General features: G+C 45.4%; 1 protein-coding gene across 1 annotated transcript; it reads left to right on the top strand.

Moving 5' to 3' along the window:
• Positions 1-14,415: 14,415 nt before the first annotated feature.
• On the top strand, positions 14,416-15,432 carry LOC107517330 (olfactory receptor 52K1-like). The gene has a single exon (XM_016157908.2). It carries the CDS (start codon positions 14,416-14,418, stop codon positions 15,418-15,420), a length of 1,005 nt encoding a protein of 334 aa, XP_016013394.2. The 3' UTR covers positions 15,421-15,432.
• Positions 15,433-19,702: the final 4,270 nt, after the last annotated feature.

Below are 19,702 nucleotides of genomic sequence, written 5' to 3'. Positions count from 1 at the left end.
GCCTTCTTGTTGCTCTGGAAGGTAGCTTGAGTGAGCAAGCAGCAGGACCGGTGCCTCACCAAGCAGGGCAGCCCACCTTACGGCTTCCGTGCCCTCTAGCGAGCAAGCGCCTTCCCTGATGGCACCATTCAGGCGGCTCTAAGCCCAGGCAAAGGGCCCCGCAGGGTCGCGGCGCCGCGCTCGCTCCTGCCGGCCGCCCCGCTCATCCCGTGGACTCGGGCGCCCCCGCGCGGCCACGGAGCAGGCGGCGCTCCTGCCTCGGGTGTCCTGGGTCCCGGCGACGGGTCCCCTAGGCCTGGCGCCCGCGAGCACGCCGTCTTGCAGGTGGCCCTCGAAGCCGCCAGCCTCCCCGGAGCCTCGTCAGCGCGCGGCAGGGCCGCCGTCGGCCGGGTCGCCGGGCTCCCCGGGGCCGTGTCGACGGCGGCTGGTCGCAGCAAGCTAACGAGCCCCGCGGGGGTGCGGCGGCGGGAGGCCCAGCCATGGCAACCTCACCTCGCAACCTGCTCCCAGCGCCACACAGGCCGGCGGCCGCCCTTCTCCCGCCAGCCCTGCTCCGCCGGGAAGCGGCGGTCGAGGTCCGAGGTCCGCGCTGGAGAGAGAGGGGCCTTGGCCCAGGCCAGCCCCGGGCTTGTGGGCCAGCAGCGCGCCCTCCTCGCCGCCTCCCCCTTCTATCCCCCCACCCAAAACCCTAGTGACCAGAAGCCTTATCCACCTAAAGAAAAAGTCACCGGCCCCTCTGAGCCTGGCTGTGTGGGTGCTCTGCCCATACTCACAAAATTGACAGGGTTTGGGAGCTACTTACTGACCTCTGTGACCTTAGCTTATCTGGATGGGGACAATAATAGAGTAGTTGTAGAGATCATAATCTAACGTTTATTGCCCATTTGCCAGGAATTATGCTGTGTGCATTATTACACTGGTTACTTCATTTAGTCTTCATGACAACACTGATGAGACCTGTCATATGTGTATCATTATTCCCATTTTGTAGATAGGAAAACTGAGGCCTAAGATCACATGACCTGACCGGAGGCCACATACAGCCAGTGAGTGGCTCGAAACAGAAGCTCTTTACTCGAGTATTTTCATAAGTGTCTTCCACGGGGCACAACCAGCACAGATGCTCCTCAGAACAAGGTATTTATTCCGTGGCCCAATAATTTGGAGATCGGCTGGATATTTTATCTCCCTCTGCTTTTGCGGAGGCTGACAATGCATTTTAGTGAGTCTCTCAGAAAAGGAAACTTTACCTTGATCTAATTCGGTGTTTTCCAAACTTATTTGAACAGGGAACCTCTTTTTTTAAAACACTTTTATTAGCACGGAACTTTGTTCTACGAAATACACTTTGGGACTCACTTGCCTACTTAGTCTCAAATGAAAGAAAAAATGTGGAAGTCTCTGTAAACTGAAAAGTGCTATAGAGCTGTAAGGGCACGTTTTATTATTATTGCTATTGTTGTCATCATCATATTCTTAATTATTTTTTAGGGATCCTGTCCATGGCCTTCTAGTCACTCTGTACTGCTGAATAATAATAATTAACATTTACTGAGCACTTCCTATATGCCAAACACTATTCTAAGTGCTATGTGTGTATTAACCAATTTATACCTTACAACTACCCAGGTGTTATCCCCACTTGAAAAAAAATGACATTATATCATGATGATTAAATGAGTAATAGATGTAATATTCTTAGAAGAAAGCACTTAGGAATACTACAAGTGCTTGCTAGTATCATTATCCTCATTTTACAGAGAAGGAAACTGAGGCACAGAACGATTAACTTACTCTAGGTCACACTGATAGTAAATGGATTGGGAACCAGACAGTCTGGAGTCAGGGCCTATGCTGGTACCCACGGTACATTCTGCCTCTCAGCCAGAGATGGAGAGGAAACCCCAGATCTGGGCTCTCAGTAGCAAAGCCCAAATTCCTCTAAGCATCTCCTCATCCTTGGCCACCTCCCCCTAGCCTGCCTATCCCATCTGACTCTCATAACGACCACCACAAGCACCCTCCTGGGTAACAGGGGATAAGATTTAGGGTTAGACAACCCTGGGTTGGACCCCAGACCCACTGTTTACTGACTGGCTGATCTTAGACAAGTAGCTTAAACATCAATTTCCTCTTCAGTAAAGTGAGCATCATCTACCTAACAGGTTTGTGTGAAGATGGACTAAGATAATGGATATAAAGTACTTAGCACAGGGCCCAACTCATCTTAGGTGCTCAATAAACGATGGTCCTACACCTACCCCTCTCACCTCCTCTGAGAAGCCTTCCCTTATTGTGACCCCCCTTCACCCTCAGGCAGGTCAGGACCCCTCTGTTGTGTCCTTGGCTTAACCCCACCTCAGCCTGCCACAACCCTTAGTCTTGAAATTATGACTTTACGTATCTTTCTCCCCCACAAAATGGAGCTCCAAAGTTTGGGCTTATTCACTACTACATCTCCAGGGCCTATAACACCAAGCTCAGCACATAGTAAAAACCTAGTTAATGTTTGTTGAGTGAATGATTGAATTATCATAACACTTTACATGAATTTTAACTCATTTAATGCAACAAATATATGAGGTAAGTACTATTGTTAAGAGGTAAGGACCATTTGAGAAACTGAGGCATGGAAATGAGCTTGGTAAATAATAGAGAAAGGATTTGAAGCCAGTCTGGTTTTGGAGCCTGCAAGCTTCGCCACAACAAATGAGGAGGTGAACAGGTGGCTTCCTACCTACCCTCACAGGGTTGCTGAGGCCAAAAGATGCTAAAGCACCCACATGCACAAAGGTTTATTGTTACTAAACTCCAGTAAAAGAAGGAATCTGGGTTTAAGGCCTGCTTCCCCCAGGCCTCAATTTCCCCATCTGGGAAGTAAGGATTGGACTTGATAATATCAGGGTTCTTAGTGGTGCCTGACTGCAGACCTAGAAGGTGGGGAGGAGAAAAGGGAAGGGAGGTTTGGCCAAAGAGAAACCCAAAAACAGCCCAGCACGGTAGTTAGGTGGGGCCAGCCAGGGGCCAGCAGAGCAGGGAGAGGCCCCACTGTTGGGTCTGTGAACAACCAGGTCAAAGTTGGCTCTGATTCAGCTGGAAGTGAGGGTCAGGGGTGAGGTCCCGGGCAGGCTAGTGTGATACAGTAACTTAGGGCAATAATGACCATTCACAAGTAGCAAGCGCTTTACAATTTGTGTTATTTCACCTGAGCCTCAGCCAGCCCCTGACAACTAAGGCCTAGAGCGGCCTGAGGCTTGCCCAGGGTCACAGTGGGTCATCACCTAGACCCCAACCCACATGACCCCTTTGTTGTTGATCTATCAATTAAAACTGCAGCAAGTTATACTCTAGAAATTGTTCTGGCTCTTTAAGGAGGAGGCGAGCAGAACCCAGGTGGCCTGGGCCACAGTCAGGTGAGAGAAGTTGCCATTTCCACTCATTAAAAGTCTGGCCAGGTGAGCAAAGTGGGCGCCTGGGGGCAGGAGGATCTCCTTGGAGGTCAGGCCGCAGCTGGACCCGGTGTCAGGCCCAGGCTGCTGTAATTGGGTCCCAGGCGTCCCGCTGAGCCTTTGTCCCTCAGGGAGCCTGCCAGGCCACCAAGGTCCAGCTCATTATGGCCTAATTGGTGGCAAATCACTCAGCCAGCCTCAGGGATGGAGAGAGATGAGCTCAGAGTAAGAAAAGTTTGAGCTGCTACAACTTTCTCCCATGCGATCACAACTTTCTCTGCAGTGGCCAAAACTTTCCTAGCCCTGGGGGCTACCGAGGTCTCCACTGGTGCCCAGGTTTCTCCAGGTAGCCCGGGCCCAGGTGCGCATTGATACACTACTGTCACCACTGGGGCTGGTGTAACCCTCAGCCATAGCCTGGCAGTCTGAGGCGCCTCCGAGCTCCCCAGAGCCTCTAAGCTACTCTCAACCTGCCAAAGGGAGCCTAGCTCTTACGCCCTACCCCACACCCCATCCCGTGACACTTGGTGGGACAGCAGCCCCTCCACTCCCGGAAAACAGGACTTGGGCACTCCTGGGCCAAGCATGACTTCCCTGAAGGGAAAAAGAGGTCTGGTTGTCAACTGTCCTTGGGAAGTTCACAGAGGCCTCTCCCTGGCTAGCCCACTTCCTCCTCACACCAGCCACAGGAGGGAGGGAGGAAGGGTGACGCAAAGATGACGACAATAAGCAAACGGTTACTGTTTCAAAGCTAACCTTTCAAAGCTCTCCACGTGAGCCCATTTACTCTTCGGAGAAACCCCTTCGGGGGAGGTGGAATTCTTACCCCTGTTTCATAGATCAGTTAGCTAAGACTCAGACAGGAAGCTCACCCACCTCATACAAAACTTCCCCTGTAGAAAATATCAGCTTTGATGTGAGACTAATTTGGGCTCCAATCCCTGCCACTTAACTGCTGTGTCAACTTATGCACGTTATTTAACATCTCTGAGTCTTTGTTTCTTCATCCATAAATTGGGGACATGATCACATCTATCTCGTGTGATTGTCAGGTCAAAGACAGTGTATAGAAAGTACCTATCCTAGTCCTGGCACGGAGTAAACATTCATTAAAAAACTGTGGTTACTACACTCTTACAGCTTGTGTCATGAAAAAAAAAAAAAAGCACAGGATTTGGAGCCAGCAATTCAAAAAATTTGTTTGCTTCCATAATTCTTGCCAGTCTCCGTAACAAGCCCTGGAGTTTCCAGCATCGGTTAGATCCTCTCCCTGCCCTGCCCGAACATGAGAACGAGAAATAAGTGCAGTGGGCTGAAGGACAGGCCAGGGGTCAGTCTGGCCTCCAAGCCCACCTTTATCATTCATTAAACACCAGAGCAATTCCTGCCCCACAGAGTTTTCATGAGAACTGCATGTGACAATGCATGGTCTGCAAATTCCAGAGCTGCAGAGAAATATCCCTATCGTTTCACAGTTGAGGAAGCTGAAGTTCGGGGACCTCAGGTCACTGCTGAAGGTCACCCAGCTGGTGATGGCCAAGTCCTAGGGCTTTTCTGCCCAAAGAATACTTGACACCAAGCAGGAACCATAGCCTTCTTTGGCCCTCTACCCTCAGTCACTCACCCTACGGTGTCACTGACACATACTGGTGCTGGCTTGACCAGCAGACAAGACATATGTGGGCAGGCCCTGCCTCTTCCCAGGGAACTCACATCAGAGGGTCAGTAAGACAAACAGGAGATGCTCAAAATACATGCAGAAAGGACACACAGCCGGGGGCATGCAGAGGGATTGGGGGTGACAGACACCTTCCTGTGTTTCCCTGCTCACATGCTTAAACTGTGAGCTCCAGGACCTCTCTCTCCAGCTTCCTTCACCCCAAATAAACCCACAACTTATGCAGAAAAAGAAAGCTTGCTATGAACACACAGCGTCAAGACCACAGCCCTCTTCCAATCAGATGAGAAAATTCATGTGTGTGTGTGTGTGTGTGTGTGTGCGCGCGCGTGCGCACACATGTCTCCTCTGAGCTCCCCCTAAATCTTCCCCTTGGACCAACCTGGGTCACTTCCTTAGAACTCCCCATCCAGATCTTCAGCCTCCTTCCTCCCCCAGAGTCCCTGACTCCTCTTGCAGGTTTGGTTCTTTCTGGAAGGGAAAGTGGTGGCTGTCAATCATTCAGGGGCATAAGAAGGTCCCAGGCTCAGCTCCTTTCTGCTACCACCTGGGGTCAAGGCTTGCCAGGGAACAGAGATCAGAGCTGTTTGGCCCAGCACTGGCCCCATCATTATCACCCATCACATGGGGCTGGCACTACTGAGCTCCGACCCTTCCTAAGGGGCAGAGAGCAGAGAACGCCTGAGAGCAGCAGCAATGAAGTTTAGAATCTGACAACCCAAGTTTAAGTCCCAGCTTCGCCACTTTCTGGCTGTGTGGACAAGTGTGTGACCTCTGTTTCATCCTCCATAAAATGGGGATAATACTAAGGCCAACCACATAGGGTTGTCATGAGGATTAGAGAGAAAGTCTTAATGTTTATAGAGACCATTCTGTGTGTTACTAACTCTGCTAAATAAGGTGCAGACATTAACTCATTTGATCCTTAGAACATCCATGTGAGGCTTTGCTTGTTCACAGCTGTACATTATGCCTAGCCAACTGGGTGCTTAATAAATGTGTTGAGTGAATGAGTGAATGAAGATGGAGTTGGTGTTATTATTACGCGCACTTTTTCAGAATTGCACACTGAGGCTCACAGAGGGGAAGTAACTTGCCAGGACCACACAGAGCCAGGTCTCCTGCCCTCAGCCCTGACATCACCATGTTCTGACTGACTCTGGCTCACAGTCTGAGGGGGAGTCGTTGCGGCACCACACCAGGAATGTCCAAGGATGAGGAGTCTCAAACTAACTAGCCAGGCCAGACACAGACTGCCACTCTTCCCAGGCACTGTCCCTCTTGCAGAAGCCAGAGCCCTGACAGCCTCTGCCCAATGTGGTACTCGGGTGCCACCTTGTGGCTATTCTGGGAAATGCATGCTGCGCCTGGCCTGGCCAGGAGGCCTCAGGGTGCAGAGAGAGGAAGGTCAGCCCTGTAGCCAGAGAGCTGCCAGTCCACAGATCCTGGGTGAGGCCCCCAGCCTGGAGTGGCAAAGTGCAAGTAATTTGGCCGTGCAGGAGGGCAGCGGCCCCTCAGGGAAGGGAGGGAGATACAAATTCGAAGACCAGTGAGGGGGCCTAGCCTTTACTAGGTTGGCCATGGGGAGGGCTCTGCAGGGTTTCACTAGGGTTGATAAGGTCAGGTCTGCCATCCAAAAAAAATCCTCTGTCGGCAGAGATGGAGGGGGACCAGAGGGAGTGGTGGAGCACCTGGAGGTGACCCAGGACTAAGGCTTCAGGAGAGACTAGAGCCGGGACTGGCAGGACTCGGTGCCAGAGTAGATGACTGGTGTGAGGGATGAAGCCCTGTAACCTGGCTTGGGGCTAGGCTGGTCTCCTCAAGAAAGGGGATTAAGAGGTGGAAACCACAGGGTAGGTGCAGTCAGTGGCAGCCGTGTCACATTCGAGGTGTGTGTGCCCACCTCGTGTCCCACCTTCCCGGTTGCCCCTGGCGAGCAGTCCTGGTGGTGGTTTGCAAGGCCTCAGTGGCATCCCCAAGGCCCTCAGGACCTCCCCCATCTCCGTGTTCTGCAGCCACACATCTTGCCCTGTCACTGAACATTGTCCCCTATCCCAGGATGGTGCTCCAATCTGAGGGAGACCCATCTTGGCCCTAAGCCCCAAGCCTAAGGAGAAGCAGGGTCAGGAGTTCCAGTGTGAAAAGGGCCCTTGAATGGGTAACGCCTCGGCCTGTACTGCTCCTTCTGCTCACTCTGCTCCCCTCAGCTGGTATCTTTTCTAAGGCAAGCCTGGAAGCTCACCTCTCCCAGGAAGCTTTCCTGGCTTAGCTTTGCCCCACATGCAGGGCTGAGTTCCCACCATTGTGAGTGAACCCTGGAGTCAAGAACTTTAAGCCCCAAGCTGGACAGGCTCTCTGAGAGCAGCCCCTTGTCTCCCCCATCCTGTTTTCACACACTCTCTCTACCATACCCCTCTGTATCCAGAGCCTGCCCAGGTCAAGGAAACACTCACTGTTTCTCTCTCATTCTTTTGAACCCCACATATAGAGGCTGTAGTGGGTTGAATGGGGGTCCCCAGAAAGGTACGTCAAGGTCCTAACTCCTGGAACCTGAGAATGTAACCTATTTGGGGAAAAGTTCTTCTCAAATATAATTAAATTAAGGGTCTTTAAATGAGATCATCCCAGATTACCCAGGCAGGCATACATCCAGTGGCAAGTGTCTTTACAAGAAACAGACAAGCAGGCCACGTGAAGATGAAGGTAGAAATTGGAGTTATGCTGCAAAAGCCACCAGAAGCCACAAGAGGAGAGGGGGTGCATCCTCCCCCAGAGCCTTTGGGGGGAGCATAGCCCAGCCAATGCCTGGACTTCAGACTTCTAGCTTTCAGAACTGTAGGAGAATAAATTTCTGTCTTAAGGCACCCAGCTCCTGGTAGTTAGTATAGCAGCCTTAGAAAACAAATACAGAGGCTTAAGAACAGCAAGCAGTTTTCAGAGTTGGCCGGGGTGTCAGCTGACCAAACACTGTGTCCAGCAATAGATGCCCATGGTTCTGGAGGAGATGCCTTTGCCTGGGCTTCTGCCCATGGGCCCAGGCCCCACTCCACAGGAGGGTCATAGACAGACTAGAGGGGTCCAAGAAGCCCAGTGAGAAGAGCGCCAGCTGAGGGCACTGTCACTAGGGCTGCTTGGGGGCCCAGAGAATAGGGCACAGATGAGCTTGAGGGGTTAGGGGGACATGAGGTGCACTCAGCCTAGTGTGAGGAAGTTTTCCCCCTGGGCACACCTCACACTTGGGCTTGGGAGGTGAGCAGGGCTTGGAAAGCTCCTGATTCCTCTGAGACTCTCCAACCCTGGCTGTCCATTGGCCACCTCTGACCATCCTACTGCCATCTCAACCCATCAGGGCTGAAGGAAGCCCAAGTAGATGCCCTGGGGGTGAGGCAGGGGGTCCTGGGCTCCGAACCACACACTCGTGATTGGTTCCTGCCCTGCAATCCCCCACCTCCATTCTGAGCTTTGGGACCAACTACACAGTCCCACACCTGCCGTCATCACCATTCTTTCCCTTCATGTCAAGCCTCAGCCTCGGCCATCCCAGGCCCTTCTTCTCTCTGCTTCTGTGGCTCCTTCTGAACTGCTCAAGCCTGGCTCAAATGCTCCCTCCTCCATGAAGCCTTCCTTGACCCCCCACGGGCTCCTCCAGAGCAGCAAAGAGGGAGAGGGGAAATGGAGACAAGCAGGCCACGTGAAGATGAAGGTAGAAATTGGAGTTATGCTGCAAAAGCCACCAGAAGCCACAAGAGGAGAGGGGGTGCATCCTCCCCCAGAGCCTTTGGGGGGAGCATAGCCCAGCCAATGCCTGGACTTCAGATGACCCATCTCGGCATTGCCACAGATCTGCTGAGTGACCTTGGACAAGTCACCCAAAGTTTCTAACCCTAGATGGCTCACCTCTAAAACGGGGTGATGATATCCTCACCTCAACAGGCCCCCTCATACCCTCTTTCGCCTGCTTCTACTTCCTCCCTTCCTCCCAATAACATTATATAAATACCACTATCCTTCAAAAATCCCCCTATAGCAGCTGTGCAATAAAAGTTGTACTTCCTTGGAACACTTCATTCCCCATTCCTGATGTCTAGAGCCTGCTTGCTGGACTGACCAACACTCTGCTCCCTGACTCTGCTTTGGCAGAGCCACCCTGGGCTTGGCTGCAGTCTGAGCTTGGAATTCGAGGTCCGAATTCCCCTTTGTGTTGAATTATTCCGCTTTAGCTCCAGAGCAGAGACCTTGGGCAGCCCAGACCAGTAGGAAGGGCTTGGCCTGGATGTCGGGAGACTGGGCTCCGGGTTTTCCTGTGGGTGCCCTAGGAGACCAAGGAGTGGTCACAGGGCACTGCCCATTGGCTCAGCCAGAGCCTGGGCTCCCTGGGGGAGGAGTAGGGGTGTGTTTAACTGTACTGAGGGAGCCCCGCTGGTTCTCTCTGCTTCTGCCTGACTGTGAGTATCAGCTCTGGAGGGGCAGCCCAGGGAGGTGGAGGGGGCCGAGCAGAGGCTCTTGCCAGGGAGGTGATGGCGGGAGTGGGGCATGAGCAAGGCAGGAACAAGGAAGGAGGGCGACTTGGCCTCACACGCTGGGCATCAACCTCTCTCTGGACAATCATGCCACAAACCCCAGTTCATACCAATGTCCCCTTCTCCCCAGCTCTGTCTTTGCAGAAGGCTATCCTATTTTAAGCCTAAATTATTTCCCTTCTTTTTGAAACTGAGTCTCATCAGTGGTGGAATATTAGCAAAAGTTTAGTTCATCCTCTCGTTTCTACTCTCCCACCTTGTTTTTTCTTCTAATGTCCTTCCATGGGACTTTCATCAAGTCCGGGTGTCCCCTTTGAGGTGTGGTGACAGTGAGAATGACCTTGGAGTGCTAATCTCACCCCCATCCATTCTCGGCTTTATGTCATTAGGCTATTTGCAGCCTACCTTCTTTTGCTCTGGCTGACCTTGAACTTCGACTATCATATTAGACATCCTCCCCTCTGAGGAGCCTTTCCAGTCCCAGACGCTGGGTTAGATAGAGATCTCCCCTGGGCTCCACAGTACTCTGGTCCTCCCCATTGGACTCCACACATTTTGGACACCAAAACCACATCTAATGTACCCATGAAGTCCCAGTGCCTAGCAGAGTGACTAGTACATAAATGTGAAAAAAATATGTTGCATGAACAAATGAATGAACAAATACAAGGTGACTTCATATGTCTGACTCTCAGTTGTAATGCCTGCCTCATAGAAACACACGGCTAACAAAGAGAGAGAAACTATATATGAAATTACTTAACAGAGCCCAGACCATGGTAGGCCCTCCAAAAATTTAGTTTTCCTTCTGCTCCTTCCTATCAAAACAACCCCAAGAAGACAGTTATTTCTCAAGAGTAAACAGAGGACAGAGCTCGGACCACAGTGATGACACTACATAATGAGAGATGTCAGACCTAGGCAAAGCCACCCTCTCATGGAATTGATGGTCTAAGATGGAGCAGTGAGCAATTTGTAGAGCTGTGTAGAGTGAAGGCATTAGTAACAGGGAAGGAACCAAACAAGATGGCCTCCACAGTCCTCTGCTATACATGGCTTTGAGTTCGATGTTTTGCACAGTCACAGAAGGTGATAAAAGGAGGTGCCATCAGCCCTGGGGCTGGACATGTAAGGATTGTAAGGATCATGGCTACCACCACTCCAGATACTGGGAAGTTGGCAGTCCCCCTCTTTCTTTTAAGACCCTCGGTAGAAAGCAGAAAATCTTCCCTGATAGCCTACATTTCTGAGGCCCTAATCCTCTGTCTTCTGAGTTTTTAATGTCAGTGAGTCAACTGCCCAGCAGTGCGTGGGGTCTGAGCAGTGAGCCGAGGCACCATGTTTTGTTATGGGATTCAGTCTGTGGTGGAACCACTTCTCCAGAAGAGGGTGTGTTTCCGGATCCCAGTGTGTGTCACTTGATGTTTTAGTGAGTGTGTATATACAGTTTCACACATGGCCCAAAAGACTATGGTTCTTACTCCATAGAGTGAGTTGAGATGAGTAAATGCAACATGACTCAAAATACCACCAGCTTACAGATTCATACTTTAGGTTAAGGTATTTAATTGCTGTATCAAAATGCAAATTTCCCTGTAGGAGTCTATGCTAATGAAGTTAAAATTTTTTGTGAAATGGGCAAGTTACCAGATATATGTAATTTTCCAAGTTTACTTAAAATTTGAGTAGATTAATTGCCATGAGATATCAAAAAGTATTACCAAATAATTGCCCAACAAAGGTCTGTGTGCAGGTTGCTTTATTGGTGAGTTTTTCCCCAAACTTTCTAGGGATAAATAATTCCTGTGCTATAAAAACTATTAGAGAAAATAGATCGTAAAGAGGAAATTGAGTTAATTCATTATGAAACTAGCAAAGCTGTGATACCAAAATCTCATAAAGATAGTTCCAAAAGAGAAACCTATAGATCTATTCTTAAAAGATAGTAGCAAATCAATTTCAGCAGAATTTAAAAGTATAAACACTATGTAATATATCTACTTGTCAACAGGTGAAATTTTAAAAGTATTGGTTCATTATTGATGATGCCAAAAAGGCATTTTGAGACATTAAACAAGTTCCTGGTTTTTTCCTTATTAAAAACTAGAAATAGGAGAATACTTCATTAACATGAAAAGAATATCTATTTCAGTCCAACAAGTAACAAAAGTTCTAATAAAATTGAGGGAAAAAACTAAATATACATTTTCTTACTACTTTTTAACATTGTTTTAGAAGTTCTGGTTTATGAAATGAGATATAAGACAGAAATAAGAGTCCAGTTATTGTTTTTTAAAGAAAAAAAGAGATAGGGTAATAGGGTAATTCTCCCTTGAATACCCAATAAAATCAACTGAAAAGTCTTTTCTATTAATAAAGGAATTTTAAAAGTGTCATTATATAAGGGAAATGTACAAAATCAATAACTTTCCTATATAAGATTGTTGCCAATTCAAAATATTTACAAAATTATTGTATTTTCAATGATAACAAATAGAAAAACACCTAGGACTAAACAAGAAACGTGGGAGACATAGTCACTATTCAACAAATACTTACTGAGCGCCTCCTATGTGCCAGGTTTTGTACTAGGTTCCTGAAATATAAATGTAAGCGAAGTGGATATAGTGCCTGCTGTCACAGACCTAAACAAAGAAAATTAAGAAACTGCTGAAAGATATAAATCAAGACTTGAAAACTTAGAAAACTATACTTTGATACTGGATGGAAAGACTGAATATTGTCAAGATGTCAATCCTCCACAGATCAATTCATAGGTTTAATAAAATCCCTATGTTTAAAAATCACAATGGAATTATTTTTGAAAATTGTCAAAATTATTCTAAAGATTAGAAGAACACAACTTGAGCATAACAAAAATAATTTTAAGCAGTGTTTGTAGAGATGTTTCATTAGAATTAAAATACATGATAAAACTATACTCATTAAAATAGTTTCATAACTCAATAACAAAAGACAACTCAATTGAAAATGCATTATTCTACATGAACAGAAAATTCAGAGAACATGTAAATTAAAATGAGATAGTATTTTCAACCATAAAAGAACTAAAATGATAAAGGATTTGAATACACATTTCTCAAAAAAAAAAAAATACAAATTGCCAATACGCACATGAAAATATGCTCAACATCATGAGACCTCAGAAAAACACAAATCGAAACTACTAGAATGGCCAGAATTAAAAAGACAGACCATAAATGCTTGCAAGAATGTGGGGAAATTGGAGCCTCAAAAATCGCTGGTGGGAATGTGAAATGGTACAGCTGCTTTGGAAAATAATCTCATAGTTTCTCAAAAAGTTAAACATAGAATTCCTATACACCCAGCAAGTATATACTCAAGAATAATAAAAAGATATATTCACACAAAAACCTGCATATGAGTATTCAGAGCAGCATTATTCATAATAGCCAAAAACTGGAAACAACTCAAGTGTCCATCAGCTGATAAGTGGATCAATAAAATGTAGTATATCTATATAATGGAATAGTATTCAACCATTAAAAAGGAATGTCACACTGATTTATGCTATAGCATGAATGAATCTTAGAAACATTCTGCTAAGTGAAAGAAACCAGCCATGAAAGACCACATATTGCATGATTCCATTTATATGAAGTCTCCAAAGCAGGTAAATTCACTGACACAGTTTTATTTATATAGGGATTGAAGAGATGAGGAGTAAATATGAATGCAACAGGGTTTTTCTATTTGGGGTGATAACAATATTGATTGTGGTGATGGTTGTGTGACTCTGTAAATTTACTAAAACACCACTGAATTGTACACTTTAAATGGGTAAATGGTATGGTATGTGAATTATATCTCAATAGAGCATTTATTTTTAAAATAATGTTATATTGGCACAGGAACAAGAGAACATCATTACCTATAAAACAACTCCAATCACATATAAGCAGTGGAGAAAATGGAACAAGAACAATTATTTATCTATTTGGGAACAAAATATCAAGTTAGATTATCACCTCATGTCATATATCAAGTTGTATTTCATGTGGCTCAAAACTTAATATAAAATTAGGCCATATTTTAAAGAACAAAATATAATATACTATCTTTTTGATCTTTGAATAAGGGAAGACGTGCTAAGCTTGAAACCGAAAAAAGAACTCACGAAAAGAAATGTCAATAGATTTAATATTATAAATTTAAAACTCTTAGTCTTAATAACTTCATAAACAAAATAAAACTGCTAACAAAATTCTGAAAAATTTGATTAAATAAATAAAAAAGAGATAATGGCTTTAATATTTAAATTGCCAAGGGAACACTTAATCCCTAGTAGTACATGGGCAAAGTACATAAACAGCGAATTCAAAGAACAAGCAAATTAAAATGAAATTGTATTTTTCAACCATAAAATAACTAAAATAATTTTTTAAATTATGGCAGTTTAATACTAGCACCAGTGATTCAGGGACAAGATTGATATAACTTTCTTAGAAATCTACTGGGCACTCAAAAATGTTCATATCATCTGGCTCAAGAATTCTACATCCCAAATCTACCCTGAGGGATTTATTTGAAATGTAGAAAAAGATTTAGAGATGCATCTCTCATTAAATTATGAGCCTTAACTTCTCCTATTTTTTCTAGGAATCTTGGAGACTCATGAAGTTCGAAGCCTGATAAGGCAGGGGCAGGCCCTGATAGGGGCCAAGGTACAGAAACCAGGCCTCCTGCCCTGCATATCTTCCCAGAGCCACCCTGTTTCCCAGGGACAATGTCAGCGTGGAGCAATGGGAGCTCCAATGTGTCCTACACCAGCTTCTTCCTGGTAGGCTTCCCAGGGCTACAAGAGTCCCGCGGCCTCCTGGTGCTGCCCTTCCTCATTCTCTACCTAGTGATCATTTTCACCAATGGCATGGTCATCCGCACGGTGGTGGCCCATCGGAGCCTGCACCAGCCCATGTACCTGCTCATTGCCCTGCTCCTGGCTGTCAGCATCTGTGCTGCCACCACTGTTGTTCCCACCATGTTGTTCAGCTTCTCCACTCACTTCAACCGCATCTCCCTGGCTCGCTGCCTGGTCCAGATGTTCTGTATCTACTTCCTCATTGTCTTTGACTGCAACATCCTTCTGGTCATGGCTCTGGACCGCTATGTGGCCATCTGCTACCCACTCCGCTACCCGGAGGTAGTGACAGGCCAGTTGCTGGCTGGCCTTGTGGGAGTGGCAGTTGCCAGGAGCACAGGCATTGTTGTTCCAGTGGTGGGGCTGGCCTCCCGGGTTCATTTCTGTCGCTCAAACGTGACCCACCACTTTGCCTGTGAGCACATGGCCCTGATGAAGCTCTCGTGTGGGGACATCTCCCTAAATAAGACTGTGGGGCTCACTGTCCGCGTATTCAACAGAGTCCTGGACATGCTGCTACTTGGAGCCTCCTATTCCCGCATCATCCATGCTGCATTTCAAATTTCATCAGGCAGAGCACGTTCCAAGGCCCTGAACACCTGTGGCTCCCACCTGCTGGTCATCTTCACCATCCACTCCTCCACCATGTCCTCATCCATCATCTACCGTGTAGCCCGCACCGCCTCCCAGGATGTGCACAACTTGCTCAGCGCCTTCTACCTGCTGCTCCCGTGTCTGGTCAACCCCATCATCTACGGGGCCAGGACCAAGGAAATCAGGCAGCACCTGGCAATTCTGTTCCAACGAGCACAGCTGCAGATATCCACTGAGAAGGCCCAGTCTTTGCCCTCACACAGGGAAATTCCTGCCTGATTCTCTAGAACTCATAAGTCCTATAATCACTATTACTGTCAAGTGGGTAAATGTGCGGGCTAGTCATCCCTGCTATATTTTGGCTTTGGCTAACTGCATTCATCTTTGGGTCTTTTACCCATTTTCTAAAGAACAGCTATGCATCCAGAGTTACACAGTAACCAACTGCAATGTCAGCTTATGTCTCTGACATCTAAATTTCCTCTTCTTTCTGTATGTGATTTTCATTCATGCATTCATTCATCAAACATTATACATACAGCATGCTAAACCAATGATTGCAAAAAAAAGATTTGATCTCTACCCTGAAAGAAGTCCCAATCTAGCAAGCTGTATGGATGTATAATGCTCAATAATAGATTTAAGTACAAAATTCTGTGAGAACATAGGGAAGGGATAATCACTAACAGAACACTTCACGTAGAAGGTGAATTTGAGTTGTGTTTGAAGGATAAGATAAAGTGTTTACTGGAGAGGAAGAAGACAGAAGAAAAGCCATTCTAGGACAAAGAACAGCATGGGCAATAGGTGACACAGAAATTGGTACCAGGAGTGGGGTGCTGTATAATAAAAGTCTAAAATATGACATTGGCTTTGAGATTGACCTGGTCACCTGGTCTGTCTTCAGTAATGACTGTTAAGTTAGATTAGCCAGAATCCCCTTCCCCCTCATGTTCCTTCTTCATAATATTGCATTCATTGACCCCTATCCTGTTCCTTGGCTATAAATTCCCACTTGCCTATGCTGTTGGTGGAGTTGAGGCCAGTTCTATAGTGAGGTCGCTTTTCTCCTATTGCAACAGTCCTGAATAAAATCTGTTTTTACCACTTTATTGTCCAGCTCTGGTTTTGCTTTGGTATTGTTTCCACTTGTGCTCTTGCATTTCTACCATAACCCTGAGAACATGCTTGGGCTAGCCTGCTGGTGAAACAAAACATTTAGGAAAGTTGAGATGTCCCAGCCAGTACCATCAGATGTTAATCTAGATAAGCTGCTAGCTAGCCAACCCCTAAACATGTGAGCAAGCCCAACGCAGTCAGCAGAATCGCCTAGCTGACAAACTCAAATGTGTGAATACTTAAAATAAATGTATGCCAGAGTTTCTGCAGCTGTTTGCTATGCAGCAATTTTGTGACAAAAGAGGTAAATAACAAAATGACAAACCAATGGTTTATACACAGTACATCTTCCTTTATCACAATGCTTTAATATATATTAGATAAATGTCTTTTTTAACTGCTTGACAATGAATTCTATAATGGTAGAAACTGTATTTTAAAGATATCAGAGTAAGAGAGTGAGAAAACATTTTCTTAATAGTAAAGGTCATTGTTTATTAGAGAAAATGCACTGACAAGTGCTTGAAGGTAGAAGGTATTTACAGTGAGGGGATAATGCCCATTCTAATAAGTACCACTCTCCAGTAAGAGAAATCAGGGATGCTAGGGGAAATGGCTGATTCTAGGAATATGGTGTGAAAAATACCAGATGATCCTGGATTATCTTATAGTGCCAGAGAGTAAAAAAGGGCTCAAAAAATGATAGGGGATGAGATCTTTGGAAACACAGCAGAGTGAGAGATGTCCCCAGATCTCTCCCCTTGAAACAACCAATAAGCTGAACATCTAAAACTCAACAAAACACACCCAAACTGCACACCATCACGTCTGAGCGTGGGATTTGCCCATAAGAGCTACCACAGATCCGAACCCCAGGTGTCAGGCAGTGGACTAGGAGAAATAAAGCTGCCTCTCGCAACTACCAGAGCTACCTGTAGGAGGAGGGGGAAGGGAGAAGGAGCAGCGAGTTCCCTGAACAGCCTTGGCTGGGAAAACTGTGACTTCTCTGTGGCCTGTCAACAGGAGGGCTGTCATCAGGGCAGAAAGCAGAGAAGCGGGACGGCAGAAAAACAGTTGATTTTTACCAACCACAGTCGCAAAGCCAAGGCTGAGCGGCAGCCCCCAACTCCTAACCCAGAGGGCCCCTCCCCCTATACCCTCCGAGAATGATCATTGCGGAGCCCCATTATTAGAATGGGAATCTGAGCAAACATTACCAAAACTGTTGCTAACAATGACAGGGACTGAAACTGAGAGTAGTGAGTGGGATTAAATATCTATCAGAAAATAAAAAGGCATTTTTAAAGCTTTATATAAAGCAGGGATCCAAGGGGCTTAGATGCTTCCTATTGGAAACCAAAAGAAAAGTGCCTTCTTTGTAGCAGGCTGAAGAGACACTTTTATATAATAAATCTTCTTTCTGGAAAAAAAGCAGAATACATTTCCATTTATACCCAGGCAGAGAAATAGTCCACTAAACACCATGAACAAACAAGGTAACAAGGCATCTCAGAAAGAATGAAAAAAATCTCCAGAAAATAAGCTTATAGACATAGAAATATACAATTTAAATAACAGAGCATTCAGGATGGCGCTTCTGAAAAAACTCAGTGAATTCCAAAACAAGTCATATCAACAGTTTCAAGAATCGAAAAAACACCTAGATGAGCAGTGCAAGGAGCTTGAAACCCTCAAAAAGAACGAAATAGAACTTCTGGAGATGAAGAACATACTGCAAGAGTTGAAAAATGAAAAAGCAATCTTGGGAAATAGAGTTGACCAAATGGAGGAAAGGATCAGTGATATCAAAGACAGAAATCTAGAAATAAATCAAAAGGAAGAAGAAAGAAACCAAAGAATGAAAAATAATAAAAGAGAAATACAAGAACTAGCTGATACTATCAGGAGAGGAAACATAATAAGAATAATGGGCATTATCAAAGGCGAGGAAAATGAGCAGGGACTAGAAAGTATTTTCGGATAAATAGTTGGTGAGAATTTCCCAAATCTGAGCTGGAGCTTGGAATTCAAAAAGTCAAAGGAACAACCTATTGTCTCAACCCAAAAAGGCTTTCACCAAGACACATTTTATTAAAATTATCAAAAATCGACTTCAAAGACAGAAGTCTCAGGGCAGCCAGGGAGAAGAAAATGGTAACTTATAAAGGAAAATCCATTTGATTTTCAGACTTCTCAGCGCAAACATTACAAGCCACAAAGGAATAGAATCGAATGTTTAAACTATTAAGTGAAAGGAAATACCAACCAAGAATAATGTATTCAGCTAAACTCTCCTTTAAATATGAAGGAGAAATTAAGACCTTTCCAGACATACAAATATTGAGAGAATTCTCCACTATTAGGCCTGCATTATAGGAAAAACTGAAAGGGGTCAGCTCACCTAAAAACAAAATGCCAATCGATCAATCAATCAATCAATCGGAAGAAAGTGATTATCAGGCAAATAGAAGCAGAGGAGTGCAACCCTTACTAAGAAAAGGGCCTATAAGCTTAAACAATAAGAAAATTATTATAACAAGAGAGTAAAGAAAGTTCAGCATACACAGGGACAACTGAGGTAACAGTGACTGAAAAGGGGGGAATTCAAAGATACAAAGTCGCAAAGGGGAATGAAAATAAGGCATGTGCAGAAGAAAATGAACAACTGTATCCTTTACATATTTGTAATGGTAACCACATGCCAAAGATTCAGAACTGAAGTATACAACATAAAACAAGAATAATCAGAGGCAAAACCCACAAAAAACAACCAAAATAAAGAAAACAGAAACACATGGACAAAGAAGCAATGAAAACACCGACCTACCAGAAAGCAAAAGATAAAATGGCTTTAGGAAGACTTCATATTTCAATAATTACCCTAATTGTAAATGGACTGAACTCACCAATAAAAAGGTATCGTGTAACAGATTGGATCAAAAAAAAACAAAACCTAAACATATGTTGCCTCCAGGAAACACCTCTCAGCTCCAAAGACAAATACAGACTTAAAGTGAAAGAATGAAAAATGATATTTCAAGCAAATGGCATTCAGAGAAAAGCGGGAATACTGGTACTAATATCAGACAAAATAGACTTCACAATAAAAAAAGGTAAAGAAAGATGCTGAGGGACACTTCATAATAATAAAGGGAATCATGCACCAAGAAGACATAACACTTCTTAATATCAATCCTCTCAATCAGGGAGCCCTGAAATATGTAAAGCAATTACTAACAGAACTAAAGGGAGAAACAGACCAAAACACTATCGTAGTAGGGGACCTAAATACCCCACTGTCGGATATGGACAGATCATCCAAACATAATCAATAAGAATATCACATCCTTAAATGACACAGTAGACAAACTGGACATAATTGACATTTATTTACAGAGTTTTTCATCACAAGACAGGTGCTTATACATTCTTCTCTAGTGCA

The sequence above is a fragment of the Rousettus aegyptiacus genome, unplaced genomic scaffold (genome assembly GCF_014176215.1).
Source record: "Rousettus aegyptiacus isolate mRouAeg1 unplaced genomic scaffold, mRouAeg1.p scaffold_m13_p_5, whole genome shotgun sequence".
NCBI lineage: Eukaryota > Metazoa > Chordata > Mammalia > Chiroptera > Pteropodidae > Rousettus > Rousettus aegyptiacus.
Note: the sequence above shows the minus strand (reverse complement) of the source record. Positions and strands in the feature narration are given on the sequence as shown.

Bases quoted from the DNA above. Each gene is read 5' to 3' on its own strand.
- LOC107517330 (XM_016157908.2), top strand. From the start codon at position 14,416: ATGTCAGCGTGGAGCAATGGGAGCTCCAATGTGTCCTACACCAGCTTC.